General features: G+C 40.9%; 1 protein-coding gene across 1 annotated transcript in view; it reads right to left on the bottom strand.

Annotated features, from left to right (window-relative positions):
* The window catches only part of glg1a (golgi glycoprotein 1a), a 41,807-nt gene extending 20,646 nt beyond the window's left edge, over window positions 1–21,161 (bottom strand). Inside the window, exons 1-8 of the mRNA XM_041996414.1 lie at window positions 20,799–21,161; window positions 10,787–10,816; window positions 9,666–9,752; window positions 8,189–8,404; window positions 3,946–4,149; window positions 2,087–2,158; window positions 1,784–1,970; window positions 1,398–1,612 (exon numbers count right to left, since the gene is read on the bottom strand). Of these exons, the coding sequence (XP_041852348.1) occupies window positions 1,398–1,612; window positions 1,784–1,970; window positions 2,087–2,158; window positions 3,946–4,149; window positions 8,189–8,404; window positions 9,666–9,752; window positions 10,787–10,816; window positions 20,799–21,131 (1,344 nt within the window). The 5' untranslated portion in view covers window positions 21,132–21,161. The remainder of the gene's footprint in view (window positions 1–1,397; window positions 1,613–1,783; window positions 1,971–2,086; window positions 2,159–3,945; window positions 4,150–8,188; window positions 8,405–9,665; window positions 9,753–10,786; window positions 10,817–20,798) is intronic.

The following is a 21,161-nucleotide window of genomic DNA, read 5'->3' as shown; positions in this document are numbered from 1 at the left end:
CACACCCTCCAATTTTCCAACAACAACGTTAAACCGACCGCAAGCTAATGTTGGCTAACTTACTAGCTTCGTAGCATGTAGCCATAGTGGCCACTTGTTGTCAGAATTGTGTGTGAAGTTTAATTTATGCGAACTTAGATACGTTATACTGATCGGGCAACTATGTTTTCAGTTGGATTGCAAGTTTAAAGCAGACAGAAGTACGAGCTAATCTAGGAGCTGCAAGCAAACTATAGTTCACACAAAACACCTGGGCAGCTACACATGGATGCAAACTAAAAACTAAAACTCATCTAGATAAAATTAAATAATCTAGATAAAATAAAACAACTTTGACCTACATTTTCATACATTAAAACACCAAAATGTGGTGTAAAAGTAAGTGAAATTGTGTTTTGAATGTCTGGGGTCACCAGAGTTTTGTGATATCTAAATGGGGTTCCAAGTTAAAAACAGGTTGGGAACCACAGCTCCAGAAGTTTGTATCCCAATGTTTTTATTTGGTGACATAAAATGCTGTTCTGTTACCATCACAAGGACATTTGATCTGAATTGGCATCAATATTAATATAAATACATCCATGTAAACATAAAAATGCCTGTAATTCTGCATAAAATAGGATAGTTATGTTTTAAGTATGAGTTTTAAATGGATTGTTAAATGTAGGTTAACAATGTTAAACTTCATTTAACAATGTTCTACATACTACTGACAATGTTATCTGTTGACAATAAAAGTAAAAGGGTAAAATGATTGTCCTGACTAAAACTAGACTAAAATGTTGACAGCGTTTCTTGACTAAACCTGGACAAATAAAATTTCTTGGACTAAAATACAGACTAAAATGCTCGACTTACACTCGACTAAGTCAAAACAGGATGATGTTGACTAAATGTGATAAAAACTAATAAGCGTGATTGAAACTGGGCTAAAACTGAGACTAAATTTAAAATAGTTCTGGTAAAATCAACACTGGCTTGGTGACGCTTATCCACCCCTTTAGTTCTGCTGCTACAGGCAGAAGCTGCTGGGGGTGTCCCGTCAAGCACCGGGCTCCTCTCTGCTCTCCGTGTATTTAAACACCTGACGTTGTCAATTTTTGTTTCTCTTCTTCTCTCAGGTACCCCTGGCTTAGAGCTATGCTGCTTGTTGACCCCTCTTTCCTGTCCTTTCCTAATTCTGATGGAGGCTTTTCTCTCCTCTGTCTCCTCATGCAGCTCAGGACAGAGGACGAAATCTAAACGAAGATTGGATTTGATGGTTTCCTTAGCCAGGTAATTACTTTTATGTTTTATATGAACATCGTTATTATAAATTGGACTAATATGGATCATATAAGGGATTTATTTGAATTGTATTATAATTGGACTACAATCAAGTTTCATTCCCAGCTTACCGCTTTCTGACAGTTGGGCTCCACGGCTCCCATGTCCCCTCGTCCAACCCTCATCAGACAGTGCAATGTCCGTCCTTTCCTGTGTAAACCGGAGCAGTGACTCTCTATCTCAGTGCGACAGTGCAGCACGATCTCAGGACTCATGGAGAAATCCTCCATCAGCATCCGTCTGTAATCCATCATCTCACCCTGACACTCGCCACTAACTAAACGGCCTGAAAAACACACACACACACACAGCACATTAAACATTAAACTTTACAAACTGTTTACAGAGAAAGAACGTAAAGTTAGTGGAGTTTAACTTAGTGTTTATCCAAGCAGCCGGTGTAGAGCTTTCCATATAATTAAACCGAAAACAGGCTGATGACAGACAGAAAATGTACCTCGATGTACGGCAGACTCCAGACACAGCAGCAGGTAGGACAGACGAGCCTCTCGAGCTCGGGGCATGCTGGAGTCCACGCTGCAGCGGTACTTTCTCAGGTCCGACTTGCAGGCTTTAGCCAGCGAGTAGCTCACCTTGTAGTCCTGAGCAATCAGCTTCTGCCTGGTGGTCAGGGCGTCACGGCACTGAGGATACAGAGAAGTCAGTATTAACTGGATGTGAAGGAATTAACAATATGTTAAATATGACAGTTTTATTGCAAAGTGAGTGGCACATTTTCTTGACTGTGAACAAAGCTCACCCTCTCAGACATGGCTTCCTCAAACTTATGATTGAAGAGACATTTGTAAACTCGGCCCTCTCCCGCCAGCGTCTGAAAATGCAAAGAAATCAATCATAAATTTTTCCCAACCATCAAACATCCTGTTAACGTCTGGAGGAAGCTGAATTTCCCACAGTGACATCTCACACTGCTCTGATAACCAGAAAAACAACCGATGACATGATGAGTGAGTGATGGCTGATGGCAGAAGCCATGTCCATGGAATCAGATTTGTTCCAGTTTTACCAAAGAAAACCTTCAAGTTATCGGAGAAAAATGAGACAGTAGGAGAAAATAACCCGACGTGTCAGAAGTAAACCTTCTCTCTGGGATTCCTCCCAGCACAGCCAGGCTTGTTTTCATGGAGCAGGAAAACTTTCCTGAAAATCCTCAGTGACTTTAAGAGGCAGAAAATGGATGGATGGATGTTTCTCTTAACAACACCACCATGGTTTTCTATTTAGTCTACTCTCAGATGGTCTCACTTATACACCTGTACAGCTGCTTTCCACACGTTCTGCAGTCCTAACGTGTTCTGGAGTGGTTTCATACAACAACACAAGCACCTGCAGTATTTACTTCCGGCTTTCCGTGGCGGTGATGGTGAATATCTGTCCTTCCTGTCATGTATGCTGCTTTCTGATCACGCCCTGCTACTAAGGAGAGTGTCATAAGAAAACCGATTTTCATGGTCTGATTTCTACATCATCTGCTGCCTCCTGCTCCTGCTGTGATGTGCTTTCTTTTAACAGCAGCTGTGTGACCACCTGAAAAGGTTTCTTTTTTCCCCCATCACTGTTTTTCTGTCCTGATAGTGCAGACATCTTGTAAGTGTCATAATTTACTCAACTCAAATGAGAGTAGTTCAGAGATCATTTATCACCACAGAGTCCAGATCTTAAAGTCACTGAGGATTTTCAGGAAATCAGACTCTCCCACACAAGATCTTGGTAGAGAATTAGCAGAACTCTGGATGAACTTAATGAAACGATGCCCTGGCGAATTCATGATAAAAATGCTCTAAATAAAAAAAGAAAAAAAGAAAGAAAAAAAAAAGCTTGATAAGAGTCTGTAGATGCTGCTGAATTAGTCTGTTAGTTGTTAGGGCTGGGCAATATATCGAGATTTTCAAATACATCGAGACTATCAGATGCAGTATAGAAGGAGGGAATATCGTTTATATCGAGATAGCTTGTTTTGAGTTAAAAGCATCTTTTTTTTTGCATTTTGCACAGCTGTATTTTTGTTATGGTCATTGAAAAGTATTCTTAATTTATTTTGTTTTAGGAGCATTTAATTTAATATAAAGGTATTTAATTTCAGTCAGCTGTTTTAATGCAAGTGTGCTGCTGATCCTTAGAAAAAGTATATTTGGCACTGAAGGCTGTATATTAGAACTGTCTGTTTGGTTACTTGACAAAAAAATATAAATATCGAGATATATATCGTATATCGTGATTCAGGTGAAAAATATCAAGATATAAGATTTAGTTCATATCGCCCAGCCCTATTAGTTGTTAATCTGATAAAAACAATATTATAATAAACAGATCTGTTCAAACTTCACAGGCATTAAAGCTTGTTAATTAATGGGTATCATCCCGCCTGCTTCGTTTATCTGACTTGTGAATAATGATTAAGCTGCTGCACCATAACGAAACAGCAACTGGTTAATCTCAGTCTTTCAAACATGTCAACTGTTTGAGCTGTAAGAATATAAAAATTAAAATAACCATTTCAAAGCTGTCAAACATGAAGACACTAATAATAAAACTAGATAACTACCAGCTCCTTCACAAAATCTGAACATTAAACATCGTTCAGTCCAACATGCTCACGTTTTCACAGAAGCGTTCTCGATCGTCTCTGCAGGCGAAGTAAAGGTAGCGGTCGAGGTGGAAGTCGTCTGAGGAGAGCTCCGCCACTCTCATTATGGCCTTCTTACAGCCGTCCTTGATGTGGTGAGCACCGGGCTGCTCCTCAGCCTCCCGGACCAGACCCTTCTCCAGACAGGCGATCACTTCACCCTGAGAGTGGATGTCCTGCACAAAGAGTCATTGTTAAAGCTCAGGCTTTGGTCCAGTCCGTTTCACTCCGACAGCAGCCAAGAGGAAAGTGCTGCAGACACAGCTGTGAACATTTACATGTAAAAAATGCATTTATTTTTAACTGAAGCCGGTGCAAAGATCCCAGAGTGTGTCTTTCTTGACTGATCACATTAAAGTAGCACCACATAACCTTCTGATGTGACACTGTAACCAGAAAGGTAAGCAGTGCATCCACCCAACCAGGTAAATAAATAAATAAATAAATAAAAAATGATGCCGCGTTCAACTGTTTAATATTTCAGATGGTGTGGATTTATAAGCAGGGCCTTGGACTTAAGTGCTGCTGTTCTTTCCGTATGTCTGAAAATCACCATTTTCATGTTTTTATTAAACAAATTTTAATACATCCAGGCTCAAACTGTGTTCGTGTCTTTTTTAGGTCCTCTGGGTGTCAGATGTGTAGCTCTGATGAGGAAATTATTGTAATACTTGGCCGTACTTGTTTGTACTGTCCACATCTGTCCTAGGATGATCACACATCTGTGCCAATGAGGAACATTTTATCAGGCCAGGTTAAATGCTGATGAGGGAACTTTTTGACTTAACTGTTTATCAGACTGTTTTTCTGCTTGTAAATTATGTGATTCCAGGTTTTTAAATGCTTGTATTTAAATGTTGATGTCTGAATAAATTGTTCACAACTCCATATGGAGTGTGTGTTTGTGGTTGTCTTTCTTTTTACATAACATTTATTATTTTACTGCATAAAGTGTTTGGTGGATTCTGCTGAACCAAACATTTCTCCACAGGTAGGCTGTTACCTGAAAAAGTTTAGGAACCCCTTTCAATATGAAAGTCCTATTGTTGCTTTTGTATTGAGCCTTTTGATGAGGGCAGTGGACAGAAAAGAACTGGACCAGTGGCTGATAGTTTTGAATGAATGTTGATCTACGTGTGAACCTGTAAGTGCACACACACACACACAGCATGTTGACAGTGTATGAGTTGGAGTGGCCTGGTAAGAGTATGACTTCCAGCCTTACTTTTTGTCCCAGTTTGGTCCTGACACGATCAATCGCACCTGCACATGACACAAATCACGTCCAGCAAGGACATAAGACATATGGAGCCTAGAGATGTCCGTGGCAAAGACCTATGAGAACAGCTAACATCCCAAATTTCCAACAGTTTTAATATAAAATTATAGCTATTACTGCCCTTAGAATAATGTTTTTGGGGGGAGGTGGAGTAGTGCACTATAGGCCCCTGTGGCACGGCCTAAGCTTTTGTCCTTGAAGGCATTTTTTCTTTTTCTACATTACTTTTATATTTTGTTTTGAAACCATTACTTTTACACTAGAGTAAAAAGCTTGAGTTGATACTTTAACTTCTACAGAAGTCTTTTTAAACCCTAGTATCTCTGAGTAATGAATGTGAAAACTTGACAGCTCTGCCAACCCCTCACACTCACTCTCAAGAGCTAATTCAGGACCAACAGATAATCTAACATTTAGGTTTTCCAGCAGTGGGAAGGTCATTGAGAACTTGTGTAACAACACTAACTTACATGTTGTATTTTCCCGCATGTGAGGAGCCAAAAATGAGGATGTCAGCCCTGACTAAACACAAACACTGTTCTCCGGTTAACTGAAATCAGCTGCCATGACAAATTCCTGATGAAGCAGACTCTGCTCCAGCTGGCGAATGGTGTGCCAGCGTGATGTCTTCCATAACTGTGTGTCTAACGGGCTGATGTGGTTTAGACTGGCTCACCCAGAATAAAAAGGCGTTCACAGATCAATTTGTTCTGCTCCCTGATGAACTGCCGCTAAACATTACGCTTTTTTTACAGCCAAGTCATCATTTAAATACAGTTTTCTGCTTTTACAGTTTATAAAGGTTTATAAAAGCCACTACAACATCTGCTCCGAGTACGATTGAATACACAGATGTAGCCACAGACAGCCAGGAAAGAAAAGAACAACTTTAGCTCATTATTTTTACAGACCAGGGCTGAGCGATTAATCGAGTAAATCCAATTTAGGAGGATTTTTCTCCCTCTTAAAATAAAATAAATTATACATCATATTATAGTTTATATCACATATTACATTATTTTACTAAGAAGGAAAGAAGAAAAAAAAGAGATTTAAATCAGAAATAGGATTGCGGAATAAGAAGCGAGTGTTTTTTTTTTTTAGATATTGTCCAGTCCTACTACAGACATCATGTCCACCAAGGTGAGGGTCATGTATTTGGCAACATAACTCTAAAAGTTATGAAAACATTTTGATGAAATTTTCAGGAAATCTCAGAAATGGAAAAAGAAACAAATGGTTTTGGGAGTTATCTGGATCACCACCTGGATCCAGGAATTATTTAAAGGATTCTTTACTATGGAGAGATAGGGATCATTTTCCAATTAAAAACTAATTTCCATCCCTCTAAGTGTGTGAAAACCCAGGGGTTCTTTTTGACTCTCAGCTGATTTTATTTCACACATTAGAAATGTCACAAACAGGATTTTATCATCTTAAAAACATCGCCAGAGTCCATCCATTGCTCTCGCCAGCACCGAGATGCTGATGCATGCTTTTATTTCTAGTAGATTAGATTACTGTTATGCCCAGCTCCCTGGTTTTCCCAGAAAGAGTGTCTCAAAACTACAGCTACTCCAGAACTCCACGGGAACACATCACACCAGTTTTAAAACCGCTGCATTGACTCCCCGTGTGTTTCAGGATTGGTTTTAAGGTTCTTACAGTAGTTCATAAATGTCTTAATGGTCTTGGACCCTCTTATTTATCTGACTTGCTTTTAAATTATGAACCCTCGTGGACCCTGACGTCCTCTGGTGCTGGTCTCTTATTTGTTCCAAGAGTAAGGACCAAAAGGCCTCGTTTCATTTCTACGCCCCTCGTCTGTGGAACAGCCTGCCAGCTGTTCACTCATCGGTGGTTCTCCAAACGTTCGGATGCTCATCACCTCATACATGATGTTCATGGTATTATATAGGAATTCCTCAGCACGCCAACTTCTGAAGAGATTGATGAAGAGGAGAAGCAGTTCACGCAGCTGGATCATCACCGACGGGAGACGATGCAGGCTGGCGGGAGAAAACGTTTCCTTTGATATAACCTGCAGCTCCTAAACTGGGAGGATTTTTAATAAGTGTTTCTTCTTATTATCGTGTCATTTTGATGATGTAAACTGAGGGAGCAAAAGCAGTGTCGGCTCCAAATACCGGCTCAAGAAAATCGGCAGCCCATATCAGCCATCAGCTGAGAGAGTAAGTAAGTAAGTAAATAAATAAATGTGTATCAGCCCTTAAAAAAATCCATATCAGTCGATCCCTAACAATCACATTGCCATGTTTACATGTAAGTTTTAATTCACCTTTAATTCAGAAAAAAAAATCCTTTATAAAAAAAAACAAAAAACAAAAAACTATTCTGAATTAAACTTAAATCCGAAATAAGGAGCTGGTTTACTGTTGGGAACCACTAGAATGTATCAAAGACTGCAGTTTTAAAGCTCAGAGGGTTTTCATTTCACAATGTTTGTCCATTCAGAGCCACTGTAGTAAAAGCGATGGCACAAATATGTAAAGTGATTAGATACCAATCAAAACCCAGTTTTTAAATGAAGGGAACACCCTTTAGAAATTCTGCTAGAACTAGAAGTTATTATCAGGACGACGTGTAGTTGGTCCAACATCAACTTCTAGACTCATTTTGAGAAGAACGACTCAAACGAGAAGAAACCGTTGTTTCAGAAACGAGAAGAGAACATCTGGCATTAGTGATGCCATGCTGATGCAGCATCATGGTGGCACGTCTCAACACCACAGCAAATTCAAACAGAAAACAGGATTTATGTTAGAAACTGAACTTCCAGACAGGTCCAGAGACCAACGACGAGCATCATGTGCGCTCCACAGCAGACAGCTGCGTTGACACTTGCAGGTGAACCTGATCACCTGAGCTGCCTTGCAAGCCCAGTCTGACCCAGCTAAGGGAGAAGTTCAGCTCACCTTCTCTCCGGTGCTGATGCTGCCGCAGCGAAGAGCGTCGATATCGTCATGACACTTGTCCATGAAGCCACAGATCAGCCTAAAGTCGCCGAAGATGATGCTGGTCATCTTGGTGATGTACTGGTTGCACTGGTAGTCAGTGATGTTGCTACGATGGTCTACCAGGCAGGACACCAGGTAGCCTTTTCCCAGCTCCTCTGCTGCACATTCTTTAATCTGCAAGAGAAACATTTGTCTGAGAAACTAAAGACTAAAACCATCCAGTCTAGTTAAACTGGAACTTTCCGTTTGTTTTCCATCTACTTGGCTCACAGCTGGGATTGTTTCTCATTCTACTTTAAAAAGCATTTTAAACTAACTTTATCCAACACGTCAAATCTTTAAATATTAACCGCTTCCATTCTCATCATTTCATTTTAGCGTCTGGGACTCCCATTACTCAGTCTCACATGTAAGTGTTTCCAAGAAAACACCGATCGATTGATGAGAAAAAAAATCAGAGCAGGAAATAATTTACATTTTCCAATTTAATTATTTTTTAGCATCCTTGTAATTCAACATTTTATTACAGCTCTTTATTTTCTGACTTCAGAAGCTGTCCATGTTTGGTGGAAGATACACAACGTCAAAGAAATCCTGAAGCACATCACGGTTCAATGACAGCTCATATGGCTGCAGCGTGATTATAAAACCATTGTTCATGCATCTTTTTGCATTGAGGCATTGGACCTTCCAAGCAATGAATCCATACAAGCCGAAGCTCTTTCACACAGTCGCCTTCAATGCAGAGCGTGTTGGTTGGATTGCACACCAGACTATCCAGAAGCTGCACTTCTGTAATTTAGTGCTTCACTTTTTGAGTTCCTCAGTATTGTTATTAATTACTAATTAAAAAAATGTTTTAACGTTTATATATTAATCCCAAACTGCCCATGTCCACATCAAGACGCATCTAAAAACACAACTTTTTTCTACCAGCATGAGTGAACCTCATGCTGGTAGAAAAAAGAGACCAGGCGTGATCAGACTGCTTTCCAAAGCACCGTAACTAATAAACCTCGGTCCCTGTCATCAAATTCAGCTGAAAGCGCAGATCTGACACGGTCTCCTAGGTTTTGTGTGGCACTGATAGAGATGTATGGTGGTTTAAATTTGACAGCGCATATTTACTGTATCTGAAAGGAAACGTGTAATGGGAGGATCAGGCACCATGTTTCTTTAATGAATGATCGAATGATCCTGCCCTGCAAACTTTTCACATTCAGATCTAATGATTTATTTTTTTTTAGCCAAGTAGTAAAAAAAAAAAGGTTAAAGTGTAAAAATAATAGATAATGATGGAAAAAAGATAAACATAGAGATGGTAACCTTTTTTCACAGGCTCAGAGCCCAGTTTCTTTTCTGCTAATTAATCCCAAACCCACCAGTTTACAGTTAAACAGCTAACTGCATGTTATCTTGTGAAAGACTTTCCGACCTCAGAGATGGTTGTCTTGCAGACCTCCACGGCTACAGACTCAAACTTTGGGTCGGTGGTCAGGTTCAGTTTGTAGTTCCACAGCAGCTGGAGCAGAAACAGGATACAGAAAATGTTATTTCAGTCTGATTACATCGATGTGAAACAGCTCTGATACAGCTCTGTGAATATTTAGTTTTAATTTTTCAGTTGGTTTGTTAACACGGTGTCTTCTTTATCCTGATCTGCCGCATACAGGAGCTCAGCAGCCATCAACAAAACACTAAACATGAAAATACGAGAAACGTAATTAACTGAAGAGATCATCTGACTGTCCTGTTCAGGTCTCTGCTAACACAGATTTGACCTTCATGCCAAATGTCCCGGTTCAGATAGTCCACAAGTTACACAAAGCATGAACCTCTTCTTCACGCTGCCTTTATTTTATCCTGTGACTGAAATAACAACCCAAACTAAAGTAAGTATATCTGCACAACTACGATGGCTGTATGCATAATCTTGGTCTCGATAGAAAGCTGACATATGTGAGATTAGTAGAGAAGTGTCAGAATCCAGATGTGCATTACTGTGTCGGAGTAAATTCACCTGGAACACAGTTGAAAATGTAAACGGTTATTTAGTCCTAAAAGAAAACATTCCTTTCAGTGAAAACCAGAGATGTCCAATTCATCTAGGAAGTAGTAAAGGAGTTTTGGGTTGTCCTATGAATTAGTAAATTAAGATTTGATTGATTTTCTTTGTTTGCTTTGCTGGCTCGCAGAGTGATGAGACAGGCATGTCTGTAATCAGCAGAGTCTGTTTTTTTCTGGTTTGCTTGAAGTGGAGAAATTAGCAGCAGCTCTGAAGTGGACATTGCTCTTCTCATGCTTTTGTTACATTCCTACATAATTGCTTGAGGTCTGAACTGTGTTTGGTTTGGATGCCAAAGCTTGGTAGAGTCTTTGAGCTGGGTTTCTCCACGTCATTCTGGTATGCGACATGTTAGGACTGCTGCTTCATGGGGTGTGCAGAATATTCTGGACTGCTCGGATCTCATGCTGCCCACCGTACAGGGGGTAGTCAAGAAGAGGTTAAAATACAGGATAACAAGGTGCATGCTGGGAAATTAAGGCAACACTTACATGGTTGCATTCAGCAGCGATTTCCGTTTCCTGTAAAAGAAAAAGAGAGAGGAGAGGTTAAAAATGAAGATTCACTTTAGAATCAAAAGAATTTCTACAAAGATTTCTTATGGTGGAGAGCAAAGACGGAAGCCTGAATCATCCGGAAGCTAATTAATACAACTGATTTTATTAGTTGTGGAAAATGTTTGTTTACCTGGAAACAGCTAGCTGATAGCTTTTATGCTTTGCAGACTAAGAGCAGATCTACCAAATCAGAGATGACACAGACATTCTGAGGTGATTCTGAATCATGAAAGATGGAGGCAGCAGCATTACTAGATCCCATCTAGAATGTACACAGCCATGCATGGCAGGGATGGCTCGTACAGGGGGACACGGCCTGATTTTCAGAGGAATCAATCATGTTATTACAGAAATATCTAACAGCGCTGCATAAATGTTCCTGCTTCTTGGATTATCTTACCATAATGAGCTGCAGTTTGCTGTTTGAATAAATAACTTGGGTATAACTTGGCAGCAACCAGCTGCTAGGGCTGGGTAGAAACAGATAAACAGATGTAAACATCTAACAGACTAACTCACTAAAAATGAATTTTATAATGTTTATAATTTACCTTCAACACGGCTCCTAAAAGGTAAACCCACCTATCAAACATGTGCACAGCACCAGTGATTCAGAGAAGACGTCCCCTTGTTTGATCTTGACACTTGTTAGATATCTGATCCTGATCCATCTGGCTGTGTTATGACCAGCAGGTTTTACTGCTGTGTCACCAGCAAACCTCAGCTAACAATAAAAATAATATAAAATAAATGCAAACAAAAGGCAGTCTAATTAAAACTACCATTTTATAACATCCTACTAGTTTCCTCCTCCTCCTCACCATGAGCTGAACGATGAATAAACAACAGAGACGGCACTGAATCAGCTGATCACAGACAGTCCTGACATGATTCAAGAAGCAACAGGAGGAGGAGATGGAGTCACGCCGCACAAAGCGAATGGAGCAGCAACTTCTCCGCAAAAGTTTAAAAAGAAAAAGAGATAGAACAAACAGAAAAATAAGTGTGGGCGTTGGACCCCCTCACCATGAAAAGTGTGGGTGTCAAAACACCCTCATCCTCCATGGGTGCGACGCCCATGGATGGCGGCGTGTCCGAGGTGACTGCACAGTCACATGTAAAGCTCGCACAGCCGCTTTATGAACGGTGTCCGACTCGTGTCGTCACAAAACGGTTTTCCCGTTTATCAATTTTCAAAAGCACAAACTGCAGAAACATGTTATTTTATTTATTTATTCTTGCACCAGCTCCCATAAGGCCTGCCATAAATGCCACTAATACACTAACTTGGAGCAGCCGTTAGTTTCATCACATGGTGCTGCACGTCAAACTGGTTGTAGAAAAGCACATTAGTGTCACTGACAACGGAGGAAAAGTGGAGAAACAATAACAGCTATATGATGGCTACGGTTGAGCAACAGGTCTCTGATATAAAGTCAGTCTGCTTATTGTCAATTCAGCAGCATGAACAGGTCAAACAGAGACGGAGACAAACTCACAGCAGGTGAGTTCAGTTAAGGAAAAACTTAATAACTAAACACACATGAAGACAATCAGGTTGCCACAACCTTTTGTGAAACACTGTTTATTAACAGTTTTTTGTTTGTTTGTTTTTAATCGTCTACGTCCAAATCTGGGCTGAATACCAGACTGGGAGATTTTAAACAAATAAATTAAACAAACCCTGATATTTATTACACCTTTTTTTTTGTTGTAATAGTGAAACCAAAACTGCCAACCATGAAAATGTAAACATGATAAGCATGTTAAACACAGCATATTTTGTTTTTCTGACTGTCAACATACATGTCTCTGTTGTCTGTGCAGCTCAGGCTCACCCTCAGCAACAAGGTGGGAGGTGAGCCATCATTCCCTCACATCAGCTCACCTCTGGACCAAGCCATCAACATTCTCTCCTGCAGAGAAAGTTTATTCATTCAGCTGTGGGGGAGGATATATTTCAAAACAACAGCTATTCCTCAGTATAAACAATGAGGAAAACGTGGCGATCCAGTCGGGAGTCAACAGGGAGTTAACTAAGAGGCAATCCATAATTGATGGATGAATCTGAGTTTTGACCAGCTGTTTCTAAAACATCTGGAAGAACTAAACACATCTATTAGCACATTTCCAGGCTCCAGCTCTCCGTCTCTCGCTGAACAATCTGTTGAAACTCTGTCTCATTTACTGGCTGCAGCTAAATTAAACATTATCAGCTCTGCTCCTTTTGTCAGGGGAAACCAGGGTGATGCGGAGCTATAATTGGAAGTGGGTGAGAGGAAGGATGGAGAGAAATTAGAATGAAGTGAGAATCGAGGAAAGACATAGTTTCAAACACCTTCTGAGTCATGAGGCAGTAAACATGGCAGGCAGCATCACCTCCATTTTCACTAAACCTTTTAACCTTTATGTCCTTCTCAAATATAAAATCCACAAATGTAACACCAACAACCTTATAAAACATCTGGGTTTCCATCACATTAAAAAGCATGAGGAGTTTTTTCCTTAAAGGAAAAACATCAGCAACAACAAACACAAGCAAATGTTTTTAAAGACAGAAAGGCACCGTAATAACATACATTCAGAATTTTTTGTCCTGGATGACCAGATCTCTCCATTGTGAAAAACTTTCACCATAAGTAATTCCAAGATTTTTTTAAAAACAGAAATTCTTTGATTTCAGTGTATCTACTCAATCATTTAAAAGGTTCTGTGGCAATCCTTGTTTTCATGTGTTAATTGATGTTTTATAGTTTAAACTACGGACTGATAGGAACAACAACATTATACAAAAAAACTATAATAAATCTAATTTATTTAAATTATAAATGTAATAGACCTCTTAAGAACATCCCTAGTTATATTATGGTCATTTCTGGCCAAAAACCTTCAGTTTTCTGCTAAAAAGCTGAAGAAGAATTTCACCTTTTAACAAGACAATGACCCCAAACAGACATTCAGCTCAACGAAAGAACAGAAATTTCTGGAACCGTCCAGAACCCAAAACCTAAACCCAGCCAGAAGATCTGTGGTCTGACCTGAAGAGAGCAGAGAGCCAGAGACATCCTCAATCTAACAGAGTTTTAATGATTTATGGTGTATTTTAACAGGAGTGTGAAAACATTTTATATTATGTAGTCCTTTTGAACATTTATTTAATATGTGGTCTTCGTGTTGTTTTACCATCTTTGAGATAAAAGTCCAAAAATACATCAACACACTGACAGAGGAATGTTGTAGATGAGAGATGGAGAGGACAGTCAGCCAGCACCAGGTGGTTGTCTGGGGGGGCCTGGTCCTCCTGGACATGGTGCAGGCCCTCTGCCTTTGGGGGGTGGGGGGACCGCCCCTGGGCTCCAGAGGCCCTGGGCCCTTTCCTTGGGCTGCCCTGGGTGGCCGGTCCCTGGCGGGGCCGGTGGCTGCTGATCTTGGCCCACTGGGACCTGTACCCCTAGACCGTGGGGGGCTCTTGCTGGGGCTCTCCTCTGCCGCCCTTCAGGTGGGGCTGGTTCGTCTTCGTGGTGGGGTAGCTTGGGTTAGTGCTCTGGGGCTGCTGCTGAAGGCCTGGGTCTCTGGGCTGCCCTGGTCTGACTCTGACCTCCATAGAGGCGTGGTCGCATTTGCACGATCTCACTCACCACTCTTCATCACTGATCACTCCTCTTCCTCTGCATGCTGACAGTCACTGAGTTGTCCAGTGGGTTTTTTACTAAGAGATAATTATTATTTTTATTTTCCTGTGAGTTAGTATCTGGTCGCTGCTGTGCTACTATCATAAATGATCTTTTTGATTTGGTTATTATTTAAAAACTCTTAATGACTAGCAGCTGTGTTTTTTCTGTGTGTGTGTTTCTGTTTTTGTAAAAGTTGTAGGAAATTTTCTGGTGTGTTCATGTACAGGTGTAACACTTTGTTGTCTGGTGAAGGTGTGGATTGAAGGGTCGTTTCCTTCTGTCTGTGATCCTCAGCCCTGAAGGTGCTGGATGACAGACCCATGAGGCAGCACAGTCATAAACAGTTAAACCAGTTTGTCTACATCCAGACCTGCCACAACAACGCCCCCCCCCCGTTCACCCGCTCCCATGCCCTGTGTCTTTTCCGTAGCAGCTCTATCAAACTTAGTATAACAAATAGAGCAATGCACCAACTGGTTTCCTGCAGACAAAAGGCCCACAGCCAAGTCTGGTTTCTAGAGCCTCCTCCCTCTGGACTCAGAATCTCCACCACGTACACAAAACCACAGCCACCAGCAGCAGTGACAGCCGGGCAAACGCAAGAATGCAACAAGTCTAAAAGCAGCTCTTAAAATCACCCCTGAACAAGCAGAGTTACTGAAGGAGGATGGACATCAAATATAATATAAAAATAAGACCTGAAACCAGGTTGACTGGATTTAGTTTACGACATAAACCAGAACAGAGCATATTTATCGTTTTAAATGCTAATAACTAAATAAATCTATAAAACGCATTTTATTACATTTTAATTTATATTTTACATTTAATTTTTACATTAAATCCTGTATTTTCTTAACTTCACATGTTAACAAGTATTTTTATTACATTTATTTGTATTTACATACTTTATTTATTTAACATACTTATTTCCATGCGCATTACAACACAATGGATGCATAAAATCCTTGAACAGTTAATCTCAGGCATCTGGAGCTGAAAAATCCAGTATTTCACATTATGATCAGAGTATTCAGATCAGAATTTCAAGCTCTAAAATTTATTTTAAATGTACATACGTGTACATTTCCACATCTGTGTAGTAATCCTGACCACGTGAACTGACTCGCCTCATAATAAAAACTGAAGGCAGACCAGTTGAGAACGAAACACATAAAAGATCTAAGACAAGTTCTCTCCCTGCCCTGAAGCTGCACATGGATAAATTCCAAATTACAATTACTTTAATTAAAATATTACAGTTAATTTTTTCCATGTTATTTTCATATTTACCAAATTCATCCTGCTGGACCCTCTGGGGGACAAATTTAGGCCCACAGGCCTTATGTTTGACAGTTTTGGTCTAAACCAAACGTTACCTGATGGTAACCAGAAAAAGATTTCTTTAAATATGTGGCGATCAATGAAACCAGTACAGTGGGTTTCCAGTTTCTGGATCCATTAAAAGCCACAGCGCACACACGGATGTAGAGATGTGAGCCAGCTCTAAGGTCCCGGATCTTCACGCTCGTCTTCCTCCTCCACGCCCAACAAACAGCAGCAGGGAGTAAAGAAAGCAAACGAGTCCCACCCTGAACCAGCAGAGCTTTCCATCCACGCTGCATAATCTGTATCCCAAAGTTAACATATGAGTTTGTTACTTTTTATCTCAGGTAGCCAATTATACTCTGTTTACGTTTGTTAAATCTGACTGATTTTAATATCTAATAATTCTAATATCTTTTCTTTACTGACATATAATCAATAAAGAGGAAAAACCTCATCTGATATGGCTGTCATATAAACTCAGCAGCATTTAACATCTTAACCTCTGAGGAGAAAAAACGAATCCAGTATGAAAAAATACGCACATCCAAGTAAACTTCTGACCATAAAAATGAACATTTATTGATTTTAAAACATATTGATAAAAGTCCACCAGCAGCCAGAATCAGGTTTAGGCTCCAGAACCTGAAATTATTTTAAATAACACACCATAATTTCTTTCATTTCAAAGTTGGGACTAAGGGCAAGACACAGCCAATATATGAAGATTTTATCACACTCCTCAGCTGACGAAAGTGAAAAAGTTTACTGGTGTCGGGCTGCTGCGAATCTAAATCAGAGCAAAAATGGTTGTTATTATGTGGTCTTCCATGTTGCAGGAGGAACTAGAGCTGGTTTTCTCCCAGTAGATGCAAATACGTCACATCCGCCCTGTCCAATCAGAACCCTTCCCAACTCCCAGATCTAAAGCAGAATTCCATAAAGGCGGTTAAACATGTTTTCCATGTAAACCTCAATTCAGAAATATTTCCATGTAAACACGAAGGGGAATATTTTCAATCTGAATGATTTCATTCTGAATAAGTAATTCCACATCATTTAACCGTCACCAATGTCTTGTTAACATCATTTTAGCTCCAACCACTCCTTAAAAAATTTAATAATAACAATAACAATAACAATAATGATAATGATGATAATAATAATAATAATAATAATAATAATAGTAGGGCTGCATGGTGGTGTGGTGTTAGCTGCTCGTTGGTTCGAGCCTCGGCTGGGGGGAGGTTCAAATAGTGGCCTTTTGGTGTGGAGTTTGCATGTTCTCCTCATGTATGTGTGGGTTCTCTCTGGGTTCTCCAGCTTCCTCCCACCATCCAAAGAGATGCATGTGAGGTTAACTGGTTACTTTACATTTTCCCCAGGAGTGGGTGTGAGCGGTTGTTTGTCTCTCTGTGCTGGCCCTGCAATGGACTGGCGACCAGTCCAGGGTGTACCTGCCTTTCACCGGCTAAAATGCTGGGATAGGCTCCAGCTTCCCCGCAACCCTTAATTGGATTAAGCGGAACAGAAAATGAATAAACGAATGAATAACAATAACAACAAGAGACTATTTTTCAAAAGACGCCTCTTCTTCATCCAGTCATAGTCTATTTTCTTCTGGGTTGTACTGCTGCCTCACTGGTCTACATGGTCTTCCAGTCCATCTGAACAACTTTAACATGACTTCTACCATCAGAAAGTTGTCTTCTGATCGGCCTTAAACAGACAAAAGGTATAAACCATGACCATCTGAGCTGCTATAAGCTTCTGCTGCTGACTAGCTGCTAATGACCTTAAACAATGGAGGGAGCAGTCAGGTGCCAACCAGCAAACATCACAAATTAAGGTCAGTCTCTTAAGGAAGATGGTGACAAAATATGAATGAAGGGCAGTTAGTCAGTCAATGATACATCATTACAGAAATGCACAAATAAGTGATTTTAGGAGGAAACATGTTAACTGAAATAGCATTGGAGTTTTAACATTTACTTGTAGGTTTTGCCTGTTTTTCAACTAGCCAGGAGTAGAAGTAAACAATTCATTGTTTTAAATAACAATTTAAAATGTTGCAATTAGGACATCACAGTGGAGAGTCCCTAATCTTCATATTACACCTGATCCAGGTGTCAAACCTGCAGCGGTTTTAAACATCCACCCATTTAATCATGATTCCTGTCAGTCATGTAAATATCATGTGACAGCTACACCCAACTGTCACGTCACAGTTTCAAACCTCATCACCGACAATTTTCCACAAATGACTGAAACGGTGACAAAAAAAAACACAAGAAAGAAAACAGTCCAACTTCTCAAATGTCCATGGTGGTGATCGGACATAAAAAGTAAAGCAACATTTGTAAAAGCAAACAACTTATGACTATTCTTAATCAGCAGTAGCATACTTAATGTGCACTGTATGACTTTAATCACTGCTGCACAAATACTTATACTTTACTGGAAAGAATCGCAGAATCAAACTATAAAAAACTACCGGCCGGTCTCACTGCTTCCATTCATGTCTAAACTACTAGAGCATGCCGTCTTCAGTCAGGTCTCACAGTTCCTCCAAGATAACAACCTGTTAGATCCATATCAGTCTGGCTAAAGGCAAGGCCGCTACTGAAACTGCTCTCCTGTCAGTTACTGATTCCCTACGGGTTGCCAGATCCGCTGGTCAATCCTCAGTCCTTATACTGCTGGACCTGTCTGCTGCCTTTGACACGGTCAACCATCATATACTGTTCTCCACCCTCTCGGAGCTTGGCATCTCAGGATCTGCCCTCTTGTGGTTTATGTCCTACCTCACAGGAAGATCATTCAAAGCATCTTGGTGAGGGGGCGTGTCCAGATCACATAGGCTGACAACAGGGGTGCCTCAGGGCTTGGCCCTCTTCTCTTTTCACTATACACCTCCTCACTCTGTGCAGTCATTAACTTTCATGGTTTCTCCTACCACTGCTATGCAGATGACACTCAGCTTTTCGTTTCTTTCCTACCTGACAACACAACGTCTCACTGTGAATATCAGCATGTTGATGATATCTCCACATGGATGAAGGATCGCCACCTTCAGCTAAATCTGTCCAAGACGAGCTTATTGTCTTTCCAGCCAATCCTTCCTTACCGCCACAGATAAGCGTGCAGCTCGACTCTATCACACTTGTGCCTACATCTTCTACCAGGAATCTTGGTGTCATGGTAGACGACCAGCTGACCATTAAGGACCATGTTGCCTCGGTTTCCCGGTCTTGCCGATTTGCTCTACAACATCAGGAGGATCAGACCCTACCTGACTGAACACACGACCCAGCTCCTGGTCCAGGCTCTGGTCATTTCACGCATTGACTACTGCAACTTCTTACTGGCTGGCCTGCCTGCATGCTCAGTTAAACCTCTGCAGATGATCCAGAACGCAGCAGCACGTCTGGTCTTCAACCAGCCCAAAAGAGCTCATGTCACTCTGCTGCTAATCGCTCTCCACTGGCTTCCAGTTGCAGCACATCAGATTCAAAGCTCTGCTTCTGGCTTACAAAACAATGACCCAAACGGCTCCGGTCTACCTCCACTCCTTAATCCAGAGCTACACTCCCTCTCCACAGTTACGCTCTGCCAGTGAAAGACGCCTAGTGCTCCCACCACAAGGTGGCGCCACATCAGTAGCTACACTCTTCTCCTCTGTTGTTCCCTGGTGGTGGAATGATCTACCGAACTCCGTCCGATCCACAGAGTCCTTATCCACTTTTAAAAGCGAGCTAAAGACTCAGCTGTTTAAGGCGCATTTCCACACTTAGCTTAACTCTTCTACTCAGAATGAGTTAGAAAGATTTGTCCAGCTCTTTGGCTCAACCAGGTACTGAAGAAGCTGCTGCACTTACGCCCAAGATGATATTGTGTGATGAAATTGTGATCTTGTATTTAAACAAAAGCACTAAATTTAAAAAAAAAAAAAAAAGGGGGGGGGGGGGGGGGGAAGCACTGCCTCTAGCACTACATGACCGCAACTGGACTCCCAGCAGTCTGACTACCACATAATTACGATGTACCCTCCTGTTTGAATTCTTGCTGTGTTGTTCTTACTCTCAGATGTAAGTTGCTTTGGATAAAAGTGTCTGTTAAATGACTGCAGAAAAGAATAGAATCAGCAGCTGATCAGCTTTTAACAGTAGTCACATCTGATGGTTTTAAGACTTTCACATCCTCCTCATAAAATATAAGTCTGGAAATGTTAATGTTGTCATCCACGTAGGCAGCTGGTTGGATTAGCTGTATAAATGCTACATTTAAGGAATCTGGTAGTGGTAATGTGCAACGTCAAATAGTACATTTTATACCGTATTCACTTGCACTTAGGCATCTGAGGTTAACGCTGAGAAAGGCCAGTTAACATTGAATATGTTTACATTTGATTGTGACATAATACATGATAATGTGCCAGGTTTGTACCATTGTCTATTAAGCACAAACACACCACAACTAAACGTACACGTCATGTCTGATGATATTTTAACAGGACAGTTTTTAACATGGAGCTCCAAAAGTCGGTTTTAAATGGAAAAACTTTATAAAATTTATTTTATTTAGAAAATGATTTATTGTTTTTGTTTGTTTTAATAATGTCTAGCTTGTTCCTTCTCAATGTTTAGGACATGATAGAGACACTAACGTTCAAGCTAAAAAGAAAATAAGAACCAATGGTGACATCGAGTCAAGCCGAATTAATAACGGCATACGCCATCTGTGAACATGCCCTTAGCCTTGTTTTGCAGGAGATGTCGTGTTGAAACTGGCTGAGTTAGAAATTGTTGTGTTTTAGAGCTGCATTTTGGCATGACGTTCTCGTGACATGCTAGCAAGCAGCTAACTATGGCAGCTAATGCTAACGTTGCTTATGCAGGCACACCCTGCTTCTAGAGCGGAAACAACTCATACAAACGCCAATTCACCTCTTTCTTGTCCTGAAGACACTCCAGTACAGCCAGGTTGTTGTTCCAGGAATGTTTGGGGCAAAGCCGGGTCAAGTCCTCCCTACACACCGCCTCCTCAGCCAACTTCCAGCCGGTAGAGCGCCTCCGAGTCAGCGAGGCCCCAGCTCCTTGGTTCCTCTCAGCGGCTGCTGGGTTCACCCCAGCGAGTACCAGACCTCCCGGTGGATTCTGTAGGTTGTCTGCATTGGCAGCAAGTCTGGCGATACCGTTGTTTTCTCCTCGAATTGGATGCACAAACGACAAGATGTACATCAAAAGCAGAAGCAAAGGAACACGTATACAGTCCGCCATCTTCACGGAGCCACTCAGACTGCTGCTGCG

The sequence above is a fragment of the Melanotaenia boesemani genome, chromosome 10 (genome assembly GCF_017639745.1).
Source record: "Melanotaenia boesemani isolate fMelBoe1 chromosome 10, fMelBoe1.pri, whole genome shotgun sequence".
Taxonomy (NCBI): domain Eukaryota; kingdom Metazoa; phylum Chordata; class Actinopteri; order Atheriniformes; family Melanotaeniidae; genus Melanotaenia; species Melanotaenia boesemani.
The sequence above is the reverse complement of the archived record's forward strand: the minus strand, read 5'-3'. Positions and strand labels throughout refer to the sequence as shown.